A 24,286-nucleotide genomic window follows, 5' to 3' on the forward strand; every position below is an offset into this window, starting at 1 on the left:
CACGCACACACACACACACACACACAGGCAAACACATGGGAACACACAGGCACCTACACACACAAACACTTGCGAGCAGAGCCTAGCATTCATACAAAGTAAAGCAGCCACACACAAAACAATTACATATGTGCCAGGCTTCATTTCTGCTCTGTTGAGTCTGTTCGTGTCACAACTTTGCAGATGTTTTAGCCATGGGGACGTGGACACCACATTTGCACAAATTCTCTTTTCCCAGTCGTTTGGTTGGAACAGTGGGTTTTGAAATGATAATGAATCTGTGGGCCAGGATCTCCCACATGGCACCATGTCTAGAGTAGAAAAAAAGAAGAAATAGAATAAGGCAGCCCTGGAAAGCAGCAGTATGAGATTTCTTTTTTTCTCTCGAATGTAAAAAATCTAATTCTGGCTGAACTAGATAGTGCCTTTAAAGCGGTCTGTGTTTCTAAGAGGCGATCATTTATACAAAAGAAAAGGTGAATCTGAGGTTACAATTACACGTGCATATTGCAGATACTTTCCCATTCAACAGAATCAAAGTTTAAAATCTTGCGGTATCAGTCCATTTCTGGATCGCCCAATCCAGTGATAGCATCAATCAAGTGGTATACAAGATAAGAAATACACTTTAAATACTATAATTGCTTGGTGGAATCATAACTCAGTGATAAATACACAATCATAAGACAGGACACACGCTCGCACACTCATATGCATGTGATTCCAGGTGCTGATTGCCAGTGTAATAAACAAATAGGAGGGAAAGGCTACAGGTCATATTCCACAGCAATAAAACTACACAGCAGGAAACACTGACCATCCAAACTTAGAGTGAGAACATGACAGTGGTGAATGGCACATCAGAGATGATGAAGCCAGAGAGTGTGTCGCTGCATCCTCTGGGCGCAGCTGCTGCCCCTGTGCCAGAGATGCTGTGTATCTTCGGGACGGGGGATTTAGGACACTCTCTGGGTTTGCGTCTGCTCCAGTCTGGCTACAGGGTGGTGTACGGCAGCCGCAGACCTCACAGCTGTGGACTCTTGCCCCAGGGATCTCAGGTACGACACATGGCATACAGTAGCACTTTGAGTCTTTCAAAATGCACAAAACAGTGCTTGTATGCAGCTTAAAGAATATTTGTTAAGTCTCGATTTTTGTGTTTTTGTACAGGTGATGAGCCACGAAGCAGCAGCCCAATCAGCCAGTTTGATCTTCATTTGTGTTCACAGAGAACATTATGGATTCCTGGAAACAATGGCACCTCATCTTGCAGGAAAGGTGAGTCAAAGTCTGATTATGGATATGTAACAATAATATACACAATGTAAGTTCATTCTTAATCATAAACAAATAACACAGTGAAAGCAGTTTCATATTTTAATCAGAGTGTTGTAAAGTTTGAAAACAAATTGTTGGATAGCATACCAGAAAAATATTTGTTGTTCTCTCACGTCTGAATCTGCATATTGACAATCATCAAAATGCACCTAATCACCTCTGACTGATAAGAGGGAAGATATTAATAATTAACCAGTTGTGTGTCAATATTTCCACATCAGTTACATTTTGTTATCCCCTTGTGAAAGGTACAGTAGTAAAACAACAATTAAATCTGTATTATCAATATGAAGGGATTCCAAAATAATAGTATATTTCAATTTTTTTTCGGGATAACCCTATGAGATTTACCATCTTGGTTTAAAGGGGAGTCCTGAACGACAATATGACAATATAGTACATTTAACATAAAATTAAGCATAAAATAAACAAAAGAAATATAATTAAAATAGAACATTTCCCCAAAACATACAAAAAGACAAAATACAAATATAATTTATTATATATAATTCAGGTATTGATAGCGTTAAATCATGCAGCTTTAAAAACACGTTAATTAACATGTACAAATGATTAGGATACAGGGTATTTTTTAATGATTGAAAAGTTCATATGGATCAAATATTTTCAAGAGTTCAACTTATTCAAATTAGAGGGAGGTTTAAACTTAAAGTCTTATTTACCTATTGATTTAGAGACTGCAGAAACATACTTCTTGAAATAGGTTAGATATTAATTAATGCTCGTTTAATTCCAGATGATTCTTTTCACAGCAAATGTTTTGGATGTTTTCTCCATGTTAAAATTATTAAATTATTAAAATTACACTGGAATCATAACCTAGCGTCACTGTAAAAGTATCGATTCATTCTAAAATGTATGAAAATATTTTTCTTGCAGCACTATAGTTTTTACTTTAAACTATTTAAACTTCATCAGAATTTCGGTTGGAATAATTTATAATATTATCCCTTTATTATAATAACAATACATATAATAACTATTAAACTGAACTGTTTTCTTTTGTTTCCTCCGCTCTCTCAATACTGATGGCTTCACTACAAGGTGCTGGTGGACCTTAGTAACAACCTGAAGAAAGGCATATACCCAGAACCCAATGCCGCCTACTTGCAGAGGTAACATACTCCTGTAAAAGAAAGAAAACAAGTGTCATTCATTCACATACTCTGCATGTAAATGCTCCCATCCTCATAGCTTTAATGTTTTTATTCTTATCATGATGTCAAAGGTGGGGCTAACTTTTCTTTTCAAATATGGGTTTACAATCACTTTGAAATAGCAGGTGTCCCTTTTTTTCGAATGCTGGATGTCTTTTTTATAAAACACTTAGAGCATGAGACATCAAAACTCTCAAGTGAATCCTAAAGAAATGAAAGAAATTGCGAGGTTGCAGATCCCTTGGCAGGACGGCCCGCTGTGTGTCTATTCAGCCGAAGTGGAAACATTGATTCTCATCATTTTGATGCCCTTCCTTCCCTGTTTGTGTATTTGTAAATAGAAACTAAAGTCGTTGCTGTGTCTTTTTTAGATTGGTCCCTGGAGCTGCTGTGGTAAAAGGCCTCAACACGCTGTCTGCCTGGGCCCTGCAGAATGGACTCCTGGCAGGAAAACAGGTGAATATAAGACATCTGTTAAAAGACGTCCGTGGGATCAAGCAAAACAGAGCTTTTGTGCCTTAAGGAAGGCTTTGTTTAAGTGGAGTAAAAATACAAAGACAGAGCAGTAGCCTCATGGGAAGGGAGATAACCAACTTGATATTTTTATGGTAAGACTTCAAACCAGGAAACAGTAACGTATTTCAACATTTCCTGGAATACGATGGGATAAGGGTCTCGTCTCAGGCTTGTTAAAAATAGGAAGTGAACGTTTCACCGTAGATCACAAAAAATCTAGGAGGAGAATTGACTTCATTTTGTGTTGATAAGGATGATTGATTTTGCCGTCTTTCAATAACAATGCAAATAAAACCAGGACAGTGCTTGTATAGACAGACAAACAAACAAACAAACACACCTAATGATGTTACAAAGTAGAAAAGACCAATGTTTATTGCAGCTTCCGATTCACAGCTACAAAGAGAAACACAAACATGCTGGAACCTCTGGAGACCAAACCTGAATCTGCCTCCAATCCTCTTCAACACAAACACCCCCCCCCCCCCCCACACACACACACACACACACACACACACACACACACACACACACACACACACACACACACACACACACACACACACACACACACACACACACACACACACACACACAGACACACACACACACACACACACACACACACACACACACACACACACACACACACACACACACACACACACACACACACACACACACACACACACATACACAGATACCACTGCAGTGCTCTATTTCTTTGAAAACAGGTAGTTGTGAGAGAACTGACGTGTTTGTGTCTTTATTAGTGCATGTGTACTGTATATATCCACATGCATATGCTTTTAAGTGTCTGCTATTCCTTAGCTGGCAATTTGATTAGATACACAGCGGGCTGTGGCTCTGTCACATTTACATTCAGATGGAGATTTAGTCTGTCGGCCGTCCCCTGCTGTTACTGGTGCAGTAATGTGGGGAGACATGGCTGGCTGCCCGGTCCACTTATACACACACCTGCAGGTAAAACTGCTCAATCCCACTGACTCCGCTATATGCTTGTCTAACTGCTCTCTCTCTTTCTCTCTTTCTCTCTATCCCTCTCCATCTTTAAGATTTGTTTTCCCCCCTTTACAAACAACTTAATCGTCTTATCACAGAGCCGTGAGTGGGGTAATAACCTTCAGCATGAAGATCTAGAAATGGGATTACATTTTGAGCAGTGTTTGAGTATGCATGTGTCTTTACATAGTCATATGCTTCCAGGGGCTTCATCTCAATAATTACTGAAACAGCACAGTGGAGATCAACAGAAAAAAGGGTAATTCTGTAGACAGATACTGTAGGTGTACAGGGTGCAGTCATGCGCTGGATATTCAAAACAGGGTGAGTCATCCAACAATAATCTTAGAGTAATTATTAGCAACAGGAAAACATCACTGAGCAGAATTCAGCATGGGGAAAGTATTTTTGAAGATAAGATGTACTTGATATCACTGATTTACAAACTAAATCATTTCAGATAAGAGCACAGGCTGAAACGTTTTGGATTTCTAGAAATTCTAGTGAATCCAATGTTAATTTAAATTAGTTATGAATGTTTCTATTTGTATCACGTTAACATCTGTGTAAATTAATTGATGAGTCTGGCATATTCTGTATTTTTCTTCTTATCACACATTGCATGAAAAGAAAACCCTGAAATGAGCTTATCCCAAAAACAAGGACTGTCTCTGTCAAAGCCTGAGAAGCTTTTGTCCCATGTTTAAGCTCATCTCATATACCATGATCCTTCATGCAGTTAATGTTTTTGTGCAGATCCATCTATGCTCTTGTTGGAAACTGTTTGCTTAAACAAGTGTCCAGTTCTTTTAAGGACACTTTTTGTCATTTTCTTATTTATTGTATTTAATGATGATTCAATTGCAGCCCATTTTTAAAATAAACCACTCCTCCATGCTCCAGGTGTACCTGTGTGGGAACAGTGCAGAAGCGAAGCGAGCAGTAGCAGAGATGTCTACCAAGCTGGGCCTCACTGTTCTGGATAAAGGGTCTCTGTCAGCGGCTGGAGAGCTGGAGGACTTTCCTCTGCAGCTGTTTCCAGAGTGGAGGCTGCCTCTACGCGTGGCTGTCGGCCTCACCGCCTTCTTCTTCTTCTACTTAGTTATTAGAGATGTCATCTACGGGTATGTTGAACAAGACAAAGACATCTCCTACAGAATCATGGTCTCCCTGGCCAACAAGGTAAACCTCCCCCACCTGGTTTAGTTTCCTGAATGGTGTGTTGTGCTCCTTTTAAAGGATGTGTTCTGTGTTTGTCCCCCATCTTTCAGGTGTTTCCCATTGTGTCTCTCATCATGCTGGCTCTGTGTTACCTGCCTGGTGGCATAGCTGCCTTCCTTCAGCTCTACAGAGGAACCAAGTACAGGTCAGACATTAAAACCAAGGAAAAATATGTCCCAGCATGGTCTCATCTTCAGGTTGTTAAACAATGATGTTTTGTCCAGGCCTTCTGCGTCTGATACACACAAAATGCACCCTTAGCATTTCAATGGGAAGCACCACGTTTGTAACTCTCCAATGTAAACCATTGGCAGCAATATAACAGCAAGGGCTCCAGGGGCCTTACTATATAAGCTTGAAGGTCCAAGTTATGGGGAGGTTGGGTGCATAGATGCGTTAAAAACTCAGGAGGTCACTGCTTGTAGCCCATGTGAAACCAAAATTGAATGTGACTAACTAAGAATTTGTTCTTAATTGATTTTCCTGGATACATAAAGGTTCTACTACTACTACTAACCTATGCTCATGACTAATTTAAGCTCCTTAAAAAAAACACTTATTTTAAACAAAACCAACATGAAATATTCGGCCGACTCGGTATTACCTACTAGGCAGTGACTATATATGGGCTCTGACCACTGAGCTATCCGGTGGCCCGTTAACTGCGTGTTTTAAACAGCAACAGTAGTGGAGTATCATGGTTTGACTCATGGGACTACCCCATGCAGTAAAATTGATGACCATACGAAAGTATTTGAGAGTTTGAAATCAAGAGGCTGCTTATTCACTACCTGTGCAATTTGTTGTAAAAAGGGTGTATCCTTTTTGGAGGTCTAACTCACTTTTTCATGTTCCAGACGCTTCCCTGATTGGCTGGATCGCTGGATGCTCTGCAGGAAGCAGATGGGTCTGATTGCACTGGGACTTGCTTTTCTCCATGTCATCTATACCTTCATGACTCCTACTCGCTACTCTGTCAGACACAAACTCATCACACTTGTGGTGGATGAGGTACAGCTGACTGGTTTAAACCTTCCAGTGTTTTGTACATAGAAAATAATGACATCAAGCTTACAATCCTTAAAGTACTGTGTCTCTGTCTCCCATAGATGAAGAACAATAAATCCATTCCATTTGACTTTGACAACACAGAGGCATGGGGCCAAGACTCATTCTATGCGCTAGGAATCCTTGGCTTCTTTCTTTATGTCCTGCTAGGACTAACATCCCTGCCCTCTGTGGGAGGCTCTCTCAGCTGGAGAGAGTTCAACTTCATTCAGGTCAGAGCGCAGCTGGATATGCTTTATTCGCATGTGTAAATGTTAGATAGTTAGTTAGTTAGTGTGTGTGTGTGTGTGTGTGTGTGTGTGTGTGTGTGTGTGTGTGTGTGTGTGTGTGTGTGTGTGTGTGTTCACCTTAAGGCCTACAGACGATATCAGTCAAGTGCCTAGTATCAGTCATGTGCCTGCTATCAGTAAAAAAAAAAGAAGTAATTTAGCGCCTTGATAATCTATATTTGGAGTTTCAAAGTTATTAATGTGTTGTAAAAGCAATATGTCACTGGCAATCATTTCCCCCGAGCCTAACTAACTAACTGCCTAACACAGGCACACAGAGTGAAAGCCTGGCCGGCTTTAGCCCAAGATCTTAAATGTTAAGTTATTCATTAAATAAAATGATGATTCCTGGTATAATGCTTAAGGGAGGACATTGTTAAAACAGGTCACAGGTGCATTTGTGTAAAGGTCAGGTCCATAGGTAGACCTCAGATAGGGCAGGAGATCTAAAGTTAGCGGTCTAGGTCAAAAATAAACCTTATGACCTGGTTAGAAGAGTTTTGAAAGACATATAATAACAGGTGTACATTAATATAAACAGAGGACTGTAAATGATCTCAGCAGAAGGGTTTGCTAGTCTTAATGGGTTAAATAAGATCCCTAATTATCATTGTAGGGGCACTGTTCATTACTACACTCACATTCATATTACTATGAATGTTCCTTATTGTGCTGTTTTAGTCACTGTGGATGAGAACATCAGCAACTGAATGCTCAAAATGTAAATGAAAGCACATTATTCAAGTAATTAACAATAACCAGGCCACTGGTGCTACACAACCAATTACTCTGGAACGGCTGTGAAACCATTTGTATTTTTAGCTTATTGTTTTTGAATTACTACAAGCACAGAAAAAGGCAAGACAGATCTTTCAGGAAAATACCAAAGAAAAGTTCAGTGTTTATATTATCAAACATGTAATTTTTGAAAGTGTCAGTATTGGCGTTACACATAAATAAAAAATCATCTAAGAGCTTTATGTAAGGCACTCATCTTCCAAGGGTTGTGTCTTAATTAGGATCAATGGACTAAGGGTATTTCTTTAGCCAACAAATCTGACAAACAATTTACTTTAATTTTTATTAAGAGAAATTCATGTGCTTTTTTTGTGTTCAAATGTATAATATTTATTTTCCTTGCATTGGACAAACAATTGCGGACGGTTGAAAAATCTCGCGAAATAATTCCTAACCTAAGGGAAGAGCAACAATAAGAAAAGATTGGTAAATAAGAGAAGTTAAAAGGTGCTATCAAAATAAGAAATATTAGAAACATCTATCCTATATTTAATACTAAATATCGCTTCTTGCATGAGGCCCATTGTGTGTTGTGTACATGTCTGTGAATCTCAAATTCTGGAGTAAAACCAGGGCCGTCCCTGGCCAACTTGAGGGGGAGGGGGGGTGCTTGGGAGCCTAATCCACACTAATTGTGCGGCATAAGCGCATAGGTGCGCCGCATTTGCGGCTCAGTTGAGGCTCCCTCCGCAAGATGAGGCCCCCTCCGCGAGTTGAGGCCCCACGCAGTCTGCATGATCGGCCTGTAGGGAGGGACGGCCCTGAGTAAAACTCATATTAACTTGTTTGCTTTCTTGCTTTAAACAAGTTAAATGATACCTGTCTCATGTAGGTTCACCAAATATCAACCTACTATTAAAAAAAAACACAATCTGAGAAACAATGTGCCCACCAGCTGCTCGTTAATTGCCAAGTGTATAAACAGTGCATTATACATTTAGTGGTGGTGATGTGCTAACGAGAGTGGTGTCGATCTCTACAAAACAAATGCGAATAAGTATATTTCCTAAAATATCTCGCTGGCTTTTTAACATTTTCATTTTTTGTGATTTTCTTTTTCAGTCCAAGCTGGGACATCTGACCCTGTTCATATGCACAGCACATGGCTACATTTACGGCTGGAATAAATTTCTTCGTCCCTCTACCTACAAATGGTACACTCCTCCAGTCTACATGCTCTGTTTGATTGTGCCTTCTGTGGTTCTGGTGCTCAAAGCTCTGGTCCTCCTCCCCTGCGTGGATCGGACCCTAACGCGCATTCGACAAGGCTGGGAGAGGAACCAGACGACAGAGGAGATCGGTAAGGTCACCAACCTGTGAACTGTGATCTCTGAAGCCGTCGGGGTCGCTAACTTTCTGAATTGTATTCAATGATTATTTTGAGAGTTCTTGCAACTGTGCATTTTGAACAGAAATCAAAGTTCAAATGATTGTAAGTAAAAAAAATGTATGTAGGCAAAGGATTTACAATATTCCATGTTTCGATTTTGCAAAGAAATTTTTTTTTAAATGTAAAAAAATAACTCATGTTGGTATGCAGCATTAGTAATACTGCAATGCTCATTTGGTGTGTGATTGTGTCAGGCAATAGCCAAACACAACAAAAAAGTTGACTTTATTTCATCCAAATGGACAGGTCTCTGTGGATATAAATGCTTTTAATGTCTATTTACTTTGAGCTTTGATTTCATGTTTGTGCTTTTTCACAGAATGTGGTGAAAAATAGATTGATATCCCCTGCTGACTCTCATTGTTTTGATAAACATGGACAACAGTTTCCGCTTACCTCTCTCTACTCTCTTCAAGTTGTGAGATTGTATCCCTGAAGTTCTCTCTTTTCAGAATGTTATTGATCGCCCTGTTTTCTAACACAAATACCTCTCTGCCCAAAACTGCCTGCCACTTAAGGGCATGATAACATTACTATTGCTCGCACACTAACACATTATGCTTAGAGTTGCACATAAACAACGTAAAGGAGAGTAAGGTAAAGCCATATTACCACATGCAGAGTAAACACACATGCACACACTAATGTAAACCAGTGCCTACATGGTACACCTCAAAGGATCACATGTTTGGAAGCCAAAGTAACCTCAGGAGGAAGAACAGGTGTTTTTAAAACATATTTTATATAAATATATATTTTATATAAATATATATAAACCAGTAAAGAGCAATATAGAGAGTTTGGTGTAAAATCACTATGTTGCCCTCTAACTAAACTCATAGCCAATAAAGGCACATACGTTTATGCGGTCGACTTGATCAGGTGATGAGCAGAGGTGATACTGAGCCAATTGTGATTGCTGTTGGTGCAGGATGGCAGGTTTGGAACAACAAGATATGTTAGTATGTAGAACACTAATCAGATGATGGAGATGCAGAGGAGGCAAGGGAGGAGGATGGAGCAGCTGTCTCCATGACAGAGTCTGGTGCTGCAAGAGAAATATGCAGCGCCTTTTTTGCCCAAAGCAGAACATTTAGTCAGAGGCCTCCTGTTATCTAGCATCTAACAGCATTATCTGCACACACAATCTGCAATCTCTTACACCCTCTCGCTTTGTATTATCCTCCTATTACCAAAGAACTGCTGTTCACCTTAGTCTTGATTTCATTTCCTGCTGTGTGTGTGCGTGTGTGAGGGTTTCTGTGTCTGTGTGTGTGTGCTGATGAATTAATAAAATAGAGCATTTCAACATTGCCCTAGGAAAGAATTAAGATGTAGCAACATACAGAAAACTTGTGAAACAAGCTAGCTTTTTACTCGTGTTTGATTTAACACAACTGGTGACCTGGATAGCTTTGTGCCGGGATGCCAAAGTTTGCACATAGCTTGAGTGTTCGCACATTTGCTCGGCACCAACATGATCTTGACACTAAATTACTTGAATTCTTTGTCAGAGTGCTGTAAAGTTGCAAGACATTACTATATGTATCATAATGTTTTATTTATAATTATTTCATTGTGAAGTTTTAAAAAAGCAAATAAAATGCTACTGAATTAAGATGTTTACTATCTCATCGATTACACAGGTTAAAATCACATCTGAGCTGATTACATTGAACCTTAATTGCATTGTTTTTTTGTTGATCCTAAGATCCCCCTTTTAACATCCCCCAACTGGTTTGTTTCACAGAACCATCTGAGAAGCTGTTATTGGACACTGTTAAGGAAGGGCAGGCACTTTAAAAATGTTCCATTATCTTGGATGAACAATCTGTCATTGAAACTCTAACCAAAGGTCAGGTTAACAGAAAAACCACTTCAGTTACAGTGCTGGTTTTTAATTTCCTCCCAAAATAACAAAGTCCCATTACTATAACTGATGCTATCGTTCATAAAGTATGCTCACCTTAGGAGCCGCCATTGTTGTTCACAACACTAACATCTCAAACACATTACTTCAAGCCGGACAGGGTGGATTTTCACGTGATATGTGATATTTCACCAGAATCCAGCTGCCAAGCTAAGGGTAACCTGAACAGTTTTAAAACCTTACTACACCATTTCTAAAGGAATACACTTTAACTATGAAAAAACCTGTTTGTCAAAATCTATTAAATCTATAAGGATTCTTAAAGTCAATTGCTTGTTGTAAGCTCTGCCTTCTGTAAACTCTGAATTGTGTGTCTTTTTTTATCTGAAATAGGTTAAATATGAACCTTCACCTTTATGGTAAATCTAAATGGTTTTTTAAATGTATTTCAGAAGCCACAAGACTTAATTTGAAACTGTATAACTCAGTACAGCAAAGGGCCCAGGACATCAAGGAGGACAAGGGTATCCCATGTGACAGTGTTCCTCATTGTCCGCTGAATTACACTTTTACCACATGCCTAACTCTCAAACTCTCAGTCAGTCGAGGTAAAGGTTGCTCTGCATTTCATCAGCAAGTAGCTACCATACCACAAGGGGCTTTTCTGAGTTCTCACACAGCACATAATGCTTAATTGATTCAGCAAGAATGTCAAAAGAGAGGCGTTTAAGGTGAGTAGTATTACTGCTACAGCTCCTATATGCAGCCTAATGTATTGTGGCATTCCCTGGATGTTTGCGAGTAGCCTTCAGACCAGTGGCGTAACTATCGCCGGTGCAGCCGGTGCAACGCACCGGGGCCCAGAGCCAGCCAGGGCAAAACAATTGTTTTGGGGCCCCAATGGCATTGACCAGTTCACGCAGTCTTCAAAGTAACAAAGCAACCTAAATTAATTTGTAATTTGTCTGTCCAATGACCTTGCTCCCTTTCATGCAGGGCCGGTCCTTAGCATTGGCGTTATAGATGTTTGCCTAGGGCGCCAGATCTGGGGGGGGCGCTGCGCTGTTTGCCCTGTACGATGGGCGCTGTAAGTGATGAAAGTGGGGGATGTTGGCTTATCTGGTGCCCGCAGCTCACAGTCAACGTGCGAGTGAGCGTGAGAGCGAGGTACCACAGCGCTGTTGTTATTAGCACCTGGTGCTAGCTACGCTAACGGATATAAGAAGAAGATGTTTCTACAACAAAGGTGGATGGGAGCTCTCTCCTGACAGACTGAGAGGCTGATAACTACAGCTCGGTGAGGTAAAGGAGTGTTTAGATATAACTTTAGTCTAAGTTATCTCAGTGGGTCTCAAACGTTTTGATCCCAATTTATGTAAACACATATTTCCAAGGCACTCCTTTATAATTATTGTGATAAACAGGTTTCAAATTATTTCAATGTATAGGCCTACTATACAGTAGGACAGTAAACCAAAAACGTTTAAAACTGGAGAAATAAAAATGTGCATTACTAAATAAATGTTAACGAGGTAAAATAAGATACTGTATGAATGAACAACAAAAAAAAGTAGTTACATTTATTTGTTATTGGCTATGGTAGGTTATTGGTTATGTTCACATACTTATTTGATTATTAAAATGTAAACCAATCTTTTTCATATGGGTGTTTTAGAGTTGTACCCCCTAGATAGTCTCTAGTAATTGTGTGCTCAAAGTGCACCAGATTGAAGCATTTTACTTTAACATTTTCGGAATTTTCTTCGCGGGGGACATACGCCCGGACCAAAACAATATTTGCACCGGGGCCAATCACAACCTTGTTACGCCACTGCTTCAGACTCACTAGTGCATATAGTTAGAGCAAATTAATTCTTAATAGAAAATGTGGTCAAGAAAAATTAGGAAATTGAGAAAGACTCACGTTCTAGTGAGATAATCAAACAATCCACAACACATCTTTATGATGTATCACACCTCGAGACATATTTTGTTTCTTCTTTCGTATTCCAAACTTCACAGGCTACTAAGAGGGGGATCCTCAAACTGTTTAAATCAGGAAATGATTTCCTCGAGAGTAACACTGGATACAATTAAACATTGTCAGAAATATACAGATCTCTCAAATAACTGCATTTTTTAAATTTGTTTTCTGTTTTTATTGTCCAGTTTTGCTTATACAGCAGTTGTTCAGCTACAGACATTTTAAAAGGTTCTGGTTTTGCTTGTAGCCTAAAAGGTGAAATGAGCATTTATGAATGAGATCAATGTGTTTTTTGAAAAAGGCTTATGAACAAAAATGTAATGGAGTTATAAAATGTTGGGTGAAAAACCCACAAAATAAGCATCAATATCTAGACGTAATAGTTGTAGTCACAAGCCATTCTCTTAAGGTCTGGGCCTTAAACCTTGTTTTTAACATTGATTCTGGTAAGACCATGATATAATAATCAAATGTCAAAACTATTGAATAAATGCAAAGAAATGAAGATTGTTAAATGATTTAAGTCAGAATGACGGCCAGGAGACAGGACTGTAGAATGTGCCATTTTTAATGAACTGTCTGGAAGAGCATCATACATGTTTCAGCAAACATGCCAGACAAAAGGATATATCACAAATGTCATCTAATTACAAATAACAATTTGCAGATTTAATAAGAAAATTAAACACACACATTTAAGATGGTGGTCAGAAATTAGGTAATTGTGTTGATCAAGCTGATTAATGCCACTGTTCGGGTTTACAGGGTGTTTGAATTTCATACTCAAAAGAAAAAGCCTCGTAAGGAGTATGACATTTATATATTTGTTTGTATTTATTCTGTACATGAGCAAGTGGGTTTTTGTTCTGTCAGCACTCTTCCGTAGGTTGTGTAGTCCAGCGCCTTCCAATTGAGCACATTACCCGGAGTTAGATTTCTGTCAAGCATGTACTTCTGGATCTCACAGGCGGAGAGGGTGTAGTCCCACATGTGGACATCAGAGATCATGCCAACGAAAGACTGTGTTTTGTCAAATCCTCCACCATAGGAATCCTGCTCCTGTAAAATGATCAGACTGATAAGATAACACCTTTGATAGAAAGTGCTTCTGTAGTGAGCTGTGAACAAAACATTTCCATGCAGTAAATGTTTTGTTTTACAATCAGTACTTCACAGAATAAATTAATCAGAATTTAACCAATCAAGAGACATTTCTGGAATTCTATCAACTATTTTACTTATAAATTAAACTTACCTGTCCAATGATAATAGAAGGATTTGTGATTCTTGCTCCACCAACATATTTCCTAATGAAGGGCTTGTTGTCTATCCACAGCTGTGCCACACCGGTCACAGAGTCCCATGTAGAACATATTGAGTGCCACGTGTTCACTTTGTAGTCCTCTCCCCCAAATGTTTCACCTTGACCATGGACATAGATTTGAATCCCATCAGCAGTAGGCTTGTATATGACAAAAGCATTATTAGAGGGTGTTGCAGACAGAGAGAAAAGAGCGTGGTTCCTGTTGAGGTCTGTAATGGTCCTGCAGGAATTGAAAGAAAACAAATCTAATACATTCATTTTCAGTTATACTCTATATATATATGTTCATTGGCTTTGCACTTTGCACACTACCTGAGACAGACAGTTATAGCTCTGAAATCCAGTGTGTTTGGTGTCAGTTTCACATAAGCTGTGTTGCTTTCCTGAGGGAAGGTAAACATTTTACCGGAGAGATCTACAAAAATGAAAAAATACACCTGTACTCAAGATCCACTTGCATGTATCTTTCTTGTGATGTTTTACTTTGGTTTTCTCTTTTTTAAATGAAGATTAAATGTTCACCTTGAGGAGTGGCAGCACAGGCTGTGAGCATCAGCAGTAGAAGATACAACGCCATCTAAGACAAAGACAAACAAAACAACATGCTGAAACTTAATGCAATAATAATAATGATAATTCAATCATGTTTAAATTCTCTATTTTGCATTGTTTGTCATCCTTGATCTTACCTTGAATCCTGTGTCAGAGTGATTTGTGCAACACCGTACTGACTTGTGAGTTTTATACTTTTTTCTGCTTCCTGTTGGCAATGTATGGTGTTCATTAGCCATATTATACTTATCAAAATAGACTTTGAGCTGCTTAGTCACAACCTAAAATCAAAAACAAACAAGAGAAGAAAAGACAGTAAAGAACACAGCCATGAAAATGAACGCCTTATCTCACTTTATAGTACAACGATGACAGAAAGCTCACATGGACTAAATCTATGTATTACATGTATTCATCATATCTCTAATAAATATCGTATTGTGTACATTATTTCATTTTATTATAATACACATATAATAAATGTACATTTAATTCTGTTTAAGGATAACTGAACATATTTGTAAAACCTTTTCCGATATTGACTTTGTCTCTCGTCTCAATTTGTGTTCAATTTATTTTAGTTGTTCAGTTGTTGAACGTAACCTTTTTTGTTATTCTATAATCTTTTTCTCACCTATTTGATTAGCTTTTATGAGTGCTTCTTCCTTATTCTGGTTCTTATCTTCATGTTCTTTTCTTTTATGCTTCCTTTATAGGCAATTTATGGTGTTCATAAGGCATATTATACTTATCAAAACAGACTTTGAGCTGCTTAGTCACAACTACAAATCAAAAACAAACAAGAGAAGAAAAAACAGTGAAGAACACAGCCATGTAAATGTGTACACATATTCATGGTGTTGAGACATTACATCCCATACCGTTGATGACCTGCTGGCTTTTTTCCTGTAGCATCTAGGTTTATATTTGTGGTTGAGTGAAATTACATAAATAGACATAAAAAGTCCAAGCAACATGATTTATAATCTTTAAGTTCCAACAACAGAGGACTCTACTGACAGTAACGCCTTGTCTCACTTTATAGTACAACAAGGACAGACTCAATGATCTTTATAGTGTACATTATTCATATATTAATATATTATACATACCGTATCATTCTGTTTAAGGATAATTCTGCACCTTCTGTAAACTTTTAGTGATTATTTACTTGACATGCCCTAAAATAGTTTACTGTCAATGTCAATTGTGATTCAGTATATTTTACGTGAGTTAACATGATAGTTAACATTAACATTATTGACTTAGTCTCTATGTCTCTAGTTTCAGTTTATTTTTGCATTCATTTTATATTTGTATTTGCTATAAAGTTGAGTTTTGTACCTAACCTTTTTTTTTTTTGTATACTTTTTTATTTGCTTTAAGAGTATTGTTTTTTTTAAGTATTTGTATATTGTCATTATACTTCAGTTTATGACTAAATACATGCAAAACTCTCACCACTCCCACTCCTAAACCAAGAGTATTCATACATTTAATTACAAAGACACATGGACATGCAGAAAACCAATTATTTCCAGCTATAACTATTATTATTTAATTTCTTGTGACTCTTGTGGAGTGGTATACATATTGTATGTGTCATTTTAATCCATTTAGATGGGTAAATTACTGATAATAGTTTCCAATTCATGTAGAGAAACAGCAGTCAACTGCAGAGGAATTAACTACACGTTAATTGCACGCTATGATAATTGTTGCGCTACATTTCATCAGGAACCTCCTAGTTTAACGCAAGAGACTCTTTAGAGTTCATATGCAGAACAAAATACTAAATTGATTCAACAGGAGACTCAAAAGTAGTGTATTCATTACAAAAGCTAATGTGCATCCTAATTTGATGAGGAAATGGTCGTTGTTTTACTTCTGCTAATGATTTGAAGAGGTACAGAAAGGCTCAATCTCTGTCGGTTTCTTCTCAAGAACCATGGGACAGATTAGCAGTTTTACAAGTTGAGAGTCTGCCGATACCTTTCTGCATAGAATAACTTGCATGAACAATCAGAAGTCCATGGGAGAGTGTGTTTGATTTACTAACAAAGAACTGGGAGAACTGATAAAACACGGAGGAAATGTAGGATTTTAGTAAAGGCCTATTACATATAAGGGAGTTACTACAAGGTATTGCTGTCTGATTGAATGAACATGTTTATACTATAACATTTAAAAAAAAAAAACTATTTTAATTAAAGCTTTATTTATCACTTGTTGGCCAGTAGGGGGCAAATGACCTTTCAAACAAGCTGACAGCTCCACAGCACAATATTATCTCTATATGAAGTTGTCAGGGTAGTCATGGAGCAGCATCTCTGCCTTTATTTTAAAAACCGAAATAAGTAGTAGTGGGGAGTAACACTGAACTTTACAAAACATGTGCTGTGGGCCAAGTGGTAGTTTGTTTAAATGTCTGGGTAAAGATGACCTGATTACTCTCTGTTTGAATATCACCACATGCATTGTACACACGTGGTCATTTAGCAAGAAAAGTTATCAAGAAAAGTCAATGGCAGATTGACTTTCAATTGAGAACTGTTTCTGAATATGATATTTTGGAAATAATCAATATGGCCTTTTGAAATGTTCGTTGTTGAAAGACATACGCAATCTTAGACAAATGACAAATGTTAAACAAAACATCTTTACTTTTCCAAAGGTTTGTAGTCTTTTTAAGTCTTAACACAAGCATGTCAGTTTATTTGTAACTTTTTAATCAGTTGCCAATCTGCTGGTTTTCTTCCAGTCTTGCGTGTCACGTGACCTCCAAACCACATTCTTCCTGTTACATCCTCATCTACAGTAAGGCCCCTGTAACTGTGTTCCCTGCCTTTAGCACCCAAACATATTTCTCATGACCACGTCCTTTTGTTTTCCTGTGACAAAGCACTTAAGTGTTCAACGACAAAGTAAACATACTAAGGACAGAGGGTGTCGTGTTGTCATACTGATATTCTGTACACACTGTGATGACCACTGAGACAAATGTAACATTTGTGATATTAGGCTATATAAATAAACATTGATTGACATACCTTTTACTTTAACTTGCTTATAATTTGTGCATTTGGGTTAATTTCTTCCTTGAGCCCTATATGTGTTTCTGGGGGTCAGAATAATCATTCATTATCTCTACACAGGAAATGAAGCAACACTTTTGTAGAACACATTTATTGAAAAATATGGTGTCAAAAGAAACATGGTTTGGGTAACTCTAGACTACACAGACCTTGTGGAGCTGAACCTTGGAGTAATGTTTTGCTCAGTCTAGCACAGGCAGGAAAAAATTGATCTGAACCATCAAAAACTCTTTAACATGCTGACTTCATTAGTTTTAATCAGAAATTAAAGCATTCACTTTTTCAAACTTTACAAGTTTAGTGACAGGTCATTTGTTTGTCTTCTGTCAGCACTCTTCCTGTGATCTGGAAATCCAGCGCGCTCCAGTTGAGCACATTCCCCGGAGTGAAGTTTAGTTCATCCACGTACTTCTGGATCTCACAGGCGGAGAGGGTGTAGTCCCACATGTGGACATCAGACATCATGCCAACAAAAGACTGCTTTGCGTCAAACCCCCCACCATGGGAATCCTGCTCCTGCAAATTATAGAGGTTTGAGAGACAGTCGATTAAAGCTAAATTGTACAATATTTCAGTTGAACTCTATAGACTAGAGAACCACAACAAGTCAAACATTAGGATATACAGTATTACTTTAAAGAAAATTAACCGTACCTGTCCTAAAATAGTTATTGTGCGTCCACTGATTGGTCCACTGGTGACAAACATCCTACTGGAAGGTCGTCCATCACACCATACCTGCACTAGTCCAGTCACAGAGTCCCATGTGGAACAAATAGAGTGCCACATGCCTGGCTTGTAATCACACCCTCCATATTCTTTCTTTGCATCCTTGATATGAGGCTCCATCTCCTTGTTTGTAGAATCCCAGAAAACCAGGAAGGCATTGGAATTAGTCTGTGTTGCCATAGAGAAAAGGATGTGGTCTCTTTTGAGGTCTGTGAAGGACCTGTGGGCATTACATGGACATCAGAATCAGAAACGGGTTTATTGCCAGGTAGGTTTACACATACGAGGAATTTGACTTGATGTCATGGTGCATACATAAAATATAAAACAAAAAATCTCCATATAAAACAAAAAGTCTAATATAAAACAAACAATATTTAAGGACACTAATCAAATATAGTTAGATGGCAATAAAATAAAGCAGTAATTTACAGCGAAATGCATCATATATTTCACAGTCAAAGACTCAGTGGATTGTTTTATGCAATGCATTTTGCTAATTCACTGTTACCTGTGACAGACGGTTGCAGCGTTAAAGCTCACAGTTGATGTTGTCAGCGTCACACGAGCCATGTTGGTTTGTTGTGGGAAGGTAAACATTTTACCTGAAAGATCTAACAGAGGGAGTAAACTTAGAATTACTTGTTTTTTTGTATCTTTTCCAGCAAGAAGTTAAAGATATAAGTTGACTAAGTACATTATACATTATCAGTTTAAATACTTTAATACATAAATTGTTCTCACCATAACATTGGATGAATTTAATAAACCCTACAATAAATCAGGACGATTGCATCATAAAAAAATTAGGCAACTTTGAGAAAGTACATTTTAGATGCTTGAAAACCTAGGAAAAAACTATACAAAGAGAGCCACTACTAATGGTACGCTAAAGATTATAAACAGATTCTGCATTCATATGTGAAATCGCCAACTGACAGTAGGACGACAGTTTTAGACATTAATGGTTCATAAAAGCCTTTTTGAAACTCCACTTAGCTTTTTGGTTTGCTTATTGTCTCATCCAGTTTCTATTTCTGTTTCACTCGTTTATATAAGGTAAATGGAGTAATTTGTTCCTGATTGAAAGTCAGTTGTGAAATCATAATACCATTACCACCATACCATACCAACACCTCTTCAATCTGGCTTTTAATGTGTGATTGTTTTTGTATTATTTGACTTTAACTATATATTTATTTGTTGTTCCTTCCTTTTCCCTTCACTATATCTGTAAAGCGTCTTTGAGCACCTGTAAAAGCGCTAACAAATTAAATCTATTATTATTATTATTATTATTGTATTTAGCGGGCCCCAGGCTCTGTAATACTTTGCCCCTCTATGTGAGGTCGGCCCAGACCCTGGGGTTTTTTAAATCAACACTTAAAACTAACTTTTTCTCTCTGGCCTTCTAGGCTTCTCTTATCAAGAATAACTTTTACCCAAGACCTTTTCCCTCTCTAACCTTTCGAGTTTTATTAGAGGGAAACGGTTTGTAGAGTGGCTTAGACAGGCCGGGGAGTGTTACAATTCGTAGACACAGCGTACCTCCCTATCTCTCATCAATTTCCAACTAAGGCTCCAGTGGGGACCTTGTTCCCTGAGTGTGCCTCTCCACCTATGTTTCTTACTCTCTTACTTGCTATCCTTTGCCCTCAATCTATTTTAAGGGAGTGTTTGTTCTTCCGTCTGTCTGTCTGTCTGTCTGTCTGTCTGTCTGTCTGTCTGTCTGTCTGTCTGTGTCTGTGTCTGTGTCTGTGTATTCTCTTGTTCCGATTAACCCAGCCACATTTTTTCTTGTTTTGTGTCTATATCTATGCCGGGATCCGGAGTCGAGGCTGATCCTCCTGCTGTGGTCCTGTGTCCTAGATCCTCTATCCTGAGTTCTGGATTAAGTCGTGGACTTCTGGTCGTGGCTGAACCTGTCCCTGCGGTCCTGCCTGGGTCTCGTCTTGCTGCCTCCCTGAAGGCTCCCACAGGATTGTAGTTGAAATCTTCGTGGATTCAACTTCTTATTACAGACACATGCATTTCCAAACATTTGGTCTACCTATACTGTAAAATGTATTATCTCTTCGATTTACACACGGCATCTATTGCACGTCTGTCCGTCCTGGGAGAGGGATCCCTCCTCTGTTGCTCTCCCTGAGGTTTCTCCCATTTTTTCCCTCTAAACTGTGGTTTTTCTCCAGAAGTTTTTCCTTGTACGCTGTGAGGGTCTAAGGATAGAGGGTGTCGTTTTTTTCTCATACTGATATTCTGAACAATCTGTGCTATTGTATTAGCTGTAAAGTGTCTCTACTGTAGGCTATTTTTATTATATGTACAACACTTTGGCTCGACCAAAAAAGTTTATAAATGTGCTATATAAATAAAACTTGATTTGAGTGCTACAAACACCTATATTGACTTTTGGCATTCCATCTTTTAAATGAAGATTATGTTTTACCTTGAGGACTCGCAGCACATGATGCTAACATCAGCAACACCAGCAAACACACCATCTAATTAAAAGACAAAAGACATCATGAAAAAACACATTGTTTTTTGTTCCTAATAAAAGGGCACTTTTGAGTTGATAGTGTCTTCCAAAAACGACCAAGTATTTCCATCTGGATTACCTTGGACTGCTCACACAAACAAAGTTGGAGAAGGTTATCGAAAAAAAAGTTTACATGTAATAGAAAATGTAAATTCTTATGCCAATCTTACCTTTAAATCTGTGTCTTGATGTTGTGTTCAGCTTGAATACGATTCTGAGTTTTGTGCACTCCGTGCTTCCCCATTTCTGTCTCTGTGTTTCCTTCCTTAATCTACTTCTGCTTTTTTTGGCCTGAGTATCTTGTAATGTAAAAAGGCGTTATCCCATAAACAGTGCGCTTTTCGCTGAATCAACAGAATTGAAAGTTTTCATGTTGAAATAGTTATAATGTGAATGCACATTATCATAGGGTACTCTATAAACCTGAAGTGACCGACATGAGACTATTTTGTAGGTATGTTGGTCTGGTCTGGGAGGATGTGCTATGGTCTTTGCAGAAGGAGACTCAGAATGGGAGTTCCATCTCCGGCATGATTTTGCTCGGGCTGATTACGGGCCCCAAAAGAGTCTGATTAAATGGAGCTTAGTTGAGCGTGTGCATGTCTGAGATTGTTTAGATTGTTGCGGATGTAAAAGTGGTATGATAAGATAAGACTTGATTTACTCGCGAAGGAAATTGTTGTGCCAGAGTTACAAAAATACAATGTACAATATGCTTGGGATGACCAGCGACCGAGGACCTGGATGGTTTGATCGGATATGTCTCGCTGCTGTGGACTGCTGCGCCAATGCGGTAGGAATGGCTCGAATAATGTTCTGAGAATATCCCCAAAATATGCAGAATGTTTTGAAAGTGTTTCTGGAACAACAAACGTGTGGCCTTTTTTCCTGTTCGGGTGAGAAAGAGTGGATGTTTCAGGCGTTGCGTGGCCAGTGTACCTGACGCTGAGTTATTTTGTTAGAGGCTGGTATGGTCTGAGATAGGAGTTGAGGCGAGAGGTGAATTGAGAGCTATGAACTCTGGGTAACAGGCGGAAGAGAACCATCTCCCTGCATAGTTGCGGTCAAAACCTATGGAGGGTGCTGCATCCGGGAAGAGTTGAATATCCTCAGGTGTATTGTTGAATTCGTCATAAAAGAAGGAGATGCCATTCCATGGAGACAACAAATCTTACCAGAGATGCATTTCCATTTTGCATGCATTGTCTAAAAATGTATCGATCGTTGATGGAGGGGACGGAGGCAGCTTTGTTCAGCAGGTTTGACAAGAAAGGTTTTGCTCGTGGTATTATGCGAATGGCGTAATTTAGGTGGCCGAGGAGGGCTAACGGGTGACGTTTCGTGCATCTGTGTGCCTGCATGTAATTGGACAGGAGAAGAGTGATGCGTTTTCTGCGAGGGTAGAGAAGCCTGGAAGTACATTGAGTCCAGGATGATGCCTAAGAACTCGATGGAGGTTCTAGACCTCTTCTTCGGACAAAGGGATGCCAAGGTTGGAACTTTTTTGTACGAGTGTATTAAGCCCATCACGAGGGGGAGAGGATGGTGGAGTGATGACGAGAAAATCGTCGAGCAGATCGAGCACGTAGGGGAGTCTGTGATTGTTTGTCAGAATCCAGTGTCATAAAGTGCATAAAGCCATCTTGTAAGACAGTGGGATGTATGTTTAAACCTTTTTGTGACTGTTACATGTTATATATCGTGATTTTAATGTTGTTGTGCGCTATCATAGCGATTAACTCTTGTTGTGTATAAATATTTGCATGCTTCCTTAACCTCCTCCACGAACTGTCCTGACAAAGACACACAGACACGTTGCTAATTGACACACCTGAACCCAGTTAAAATCACCGATCTCATTCGCCAGTTGCCGACTCCACTCACCTATAAAAACGCCAGATTACCTGCTGGAAGTCTCAATGTTTTTTCTCGACAGTTGCTAACTTGTCATGTCGCAGATCGGACCGGATCGGATCCCTCTTGCTCCTCGCCACAAACTGACCCACGTCTGGTGAACCAGACCTTCCTCCTCTCGCCCTGGTGAAGCAGCCTCCAACCATCATTGTTTCAACGCTCGCTGAACTCCAAGCTAAGGGAAGTGATTATTTCCTCCTCATTGAGCTTGTGTTTTATGTCATTGAAGTTAATTTGGTTTACCCTGAGTGCCCTTTCTGTGTACCGAGGGCTCAATGACCAGAGGGTCGTCATTAAGTGGGCTGGACTATTGGTATTTTGAAACATCTCCCCTGAACTATTGCTTAGACGAGTTGAACATTATTTTAACCGTATGTTATTTAAATATTTATTAACGAGGTGTTTTTAAAGTGATTTTGTAAAAAAATAAAATAATTGTATACTTATCTTGGTGTCATTCTCGCTGTGTTGGTGTGGCCAGGAATCCGAACCTTTTAGATAAATTCAATGTTAGCAGGCCTGTCTGTTATACCAGCACAGAGCTTCTGAAAGAGGATCGAACATTTTGGGACTGCCAAATGTGAGACGTACCGAGAAGTAGTACACTCCGAAGAAATGCCAGAAGTCTGGGGGAATAGGCAATATTTTGAATGCACTGGTGATGTCTGCTTTAGAGAGCCATGCTCCTCGGTCTGCTGAGCGGATGAGGGTGAGGTTGTGGTCGATGTTTGCATATTGCATCGAAAAATCAGGGCTTGGAATGACGCTATCAATGCTCGAGATGGTTGAGCCGTGTGGAGAAGACGGGTCTATTATGAACCTCTTTTTTCCGAAGTATTTCCGAGTAGAGATACCTATTGGACTGATGCGAAACACAGGAAAGGGAGGATTATCGAATCATGAATCCTTCTTTGATTTCTTTAGCCAGTAAGATGTCGACAGTGTGAGGTTCTTTTAAAGCGGACTGAAGGTTGTGGCAGATGTGAGATTTGTTAGTGAGTATTTCTATACCTGGGTGGAAACCGTGAGTGAAGCCATTGATGAGAAAGTACAAACTGTCTATCAGGATGATTTTGTAATGCAGTAGCTAGGTCATTTACCATAACGGGTGTGCTGAGGTACCGTTCTAGCTAATCTGCTGGTGTGGTTGGGTTGTGGGGGCAGGTGCTCCTGGCATGAGCGCCGCCACAGAAATAGCAGACATTAATTAGCCCTGAGCGAAAAAATGCTAACGCTGTTAGCACAGAACTCACGGTATAACACCCTTATTACTTATCGTAACTGCACATTTAACATATCGATAAGCATCGTGAGAATACACAGAATCGATAATTATCTATAGCATCACTCCATGATCAGAACTCGTGACATTAGAAACAAAAACGGACATCACAACACGTGGCATATATTATATGTTGTACTTTGGATTCCTAAAGCTTTTAGTCTACTAACCCATCATCCAAGGGTAGTTTTCA

General features: G+C 39.0%; 3 protein-coding genes across 3 annotated transcripts; 1 reads left to right on the top strand and 2 right to left on the bottom strand.

The window, feature by feature from the left end:
* Nucleotides 1-839: 839 nt before the first annotated feature.
* LOC117553917 (metalloreductase STEAP4-like) lies at nt 840-8,731 on the top strand. Its single transcript, XM_034228027.1, has 9 exons — nt 840-1,058; nt 1,171-1,278; nt 2,404-2,474; nt 2,888-2,972; nt 4,959-5,237; nt 5,327-5,421; nt 6,134-6,287; nt 6,386-6,556; nt 8,474-8,731. The coding sequence occupies exons 1-9, from the start codon at nt 840-842 to the stop codon at nt 8,729-8,731; spliced, it is 1,440 nt and encodes a 479-aa protein (XP_034083918.1).
* Nucleotides 8,732-13,221: 4,490 nt separating this feature from the next.
* Nucleotides 13,222-14,556, bottom strand: LOC117553918 (serum amyloid P-component-like). The gene is made up of 4 exons (XM_034228028.1): nt 14,502-14,556; nt 14,292-14,394; nt 13,911-14,199; nt 13,222-13,714 (listed from the first exon to the last, which is right to left on the bottom strand). Exons 1-4 carry the CDS (start codon nt 14,554-14,556, stop codon nt 13,490-13,492), a joined length of 672 nt encoding a protein of 223 aa, XP_034083919.1. The 3' UTR covers nt 13,222-13,489.
* Nucleotides 14,557-17,701: 3,145 nt separating this feature from the next.
* Nucleotides 17,702-21,154, bottom strand: LOC117554125 (C-reactive protein-like). Its single transcript, XM_034228388.1, has 5 exons — nt 21,068-21,154; nt 20,805-20,859; nt 18,867-18,969; nt 18,281-18,575; nt 17,702-18,142 (listed from the first exon to the last, which is right to left on the bottom strand). Exons 2-5 carry the CDS (start codon nt 20,857-20,859, stop codon nt 17,924-17,926), a joined length of 672 nt encoding a protein of 223 aa, XP_034084279.1. The 5' UTR covers nt 21,068-21,154; the 3' UTR covers nt 17,702-17,923.
* Between the last annotated feature and the right edge of the window lie 3,132 nt (nt 21,155-24,286).

The sequence above is a fragment of the Gymnodraco acuticeps genome, unplaced genomic scaffold (genome assembly GCF_902827175.1).
Source record: "Gymnodraco acuticeps unplaced genomic scaffold, fGymAcu1.1, whole genome shotgun sequence".
Lineage (NCBI taxonomy): Eukaryota > Metazoa > Chordata > Actinopteri > Perciformes > Bathydraconidae > Gymnodraco > Gymnodraco acuticeps.

Coding starts and splice junctions, on each gene's coding strand:
- LOC117553917 (XM_034228027.1), top strand. CDS start 840: ATGACAGTGGTGAATGGCACATCAGAGATGATGAAGCCAGAGAGTGTG. Junction 5,238..5,326: donor TGGTCTCCCTGGCCAACAAG/GTAAACCTCCCC, acceptor CCCATCTTTCAG/GTGTTTCCCATTGTGTCTCT. Junction 6,288..6,385: donor TCACACTTGTGGTGGATGAG/GTACAGCTGACT, acceptor TGTCTCCCATAG/ATGAAGAACAATAAATCCAT.
- LOC117553918 (XM_034228028.1), bottom strand. CDS start 14,556: ATGGCGTTGTATCTTCTACTGCTGATGCTCACAGCCTGTGCTGCCACT. Junction 14,200..14,291: donor GCTATAACTGTCTGTCTCAG/GTAGTGTGCAAA, acceptor CAATTCCTGCAG/GACCATTACAGACCTCAACA. Junction 13,715..13,910: donor CTTCTATTATCATTGGACAG/GTAAGTTTAATT, acceptor ATCATTTTACAG/GAGCAGGATTCCTATGGTGG.
- LOC117554125 (XM_034228388.1), bottom strand. CDS start 20,859: ATGGTGTGTTTGCTGGTGTTGCTGATGTTAGCATCATGTGCTGCGAGT. Junction 18,576..18,866: donor GCTGCAACCGTCTGTCACAG/GTAACAGTGAAT, acceptor TAATGCCCACAG/GTCCTTCACAGACCTCAAAA. Junction 18,143..18,280: donor CAATAACTATTTTAGGACAG/GTACGGTTAATT, acceptor TATAATTTGCAG/GAGCAGGATTCCCATGGTGG.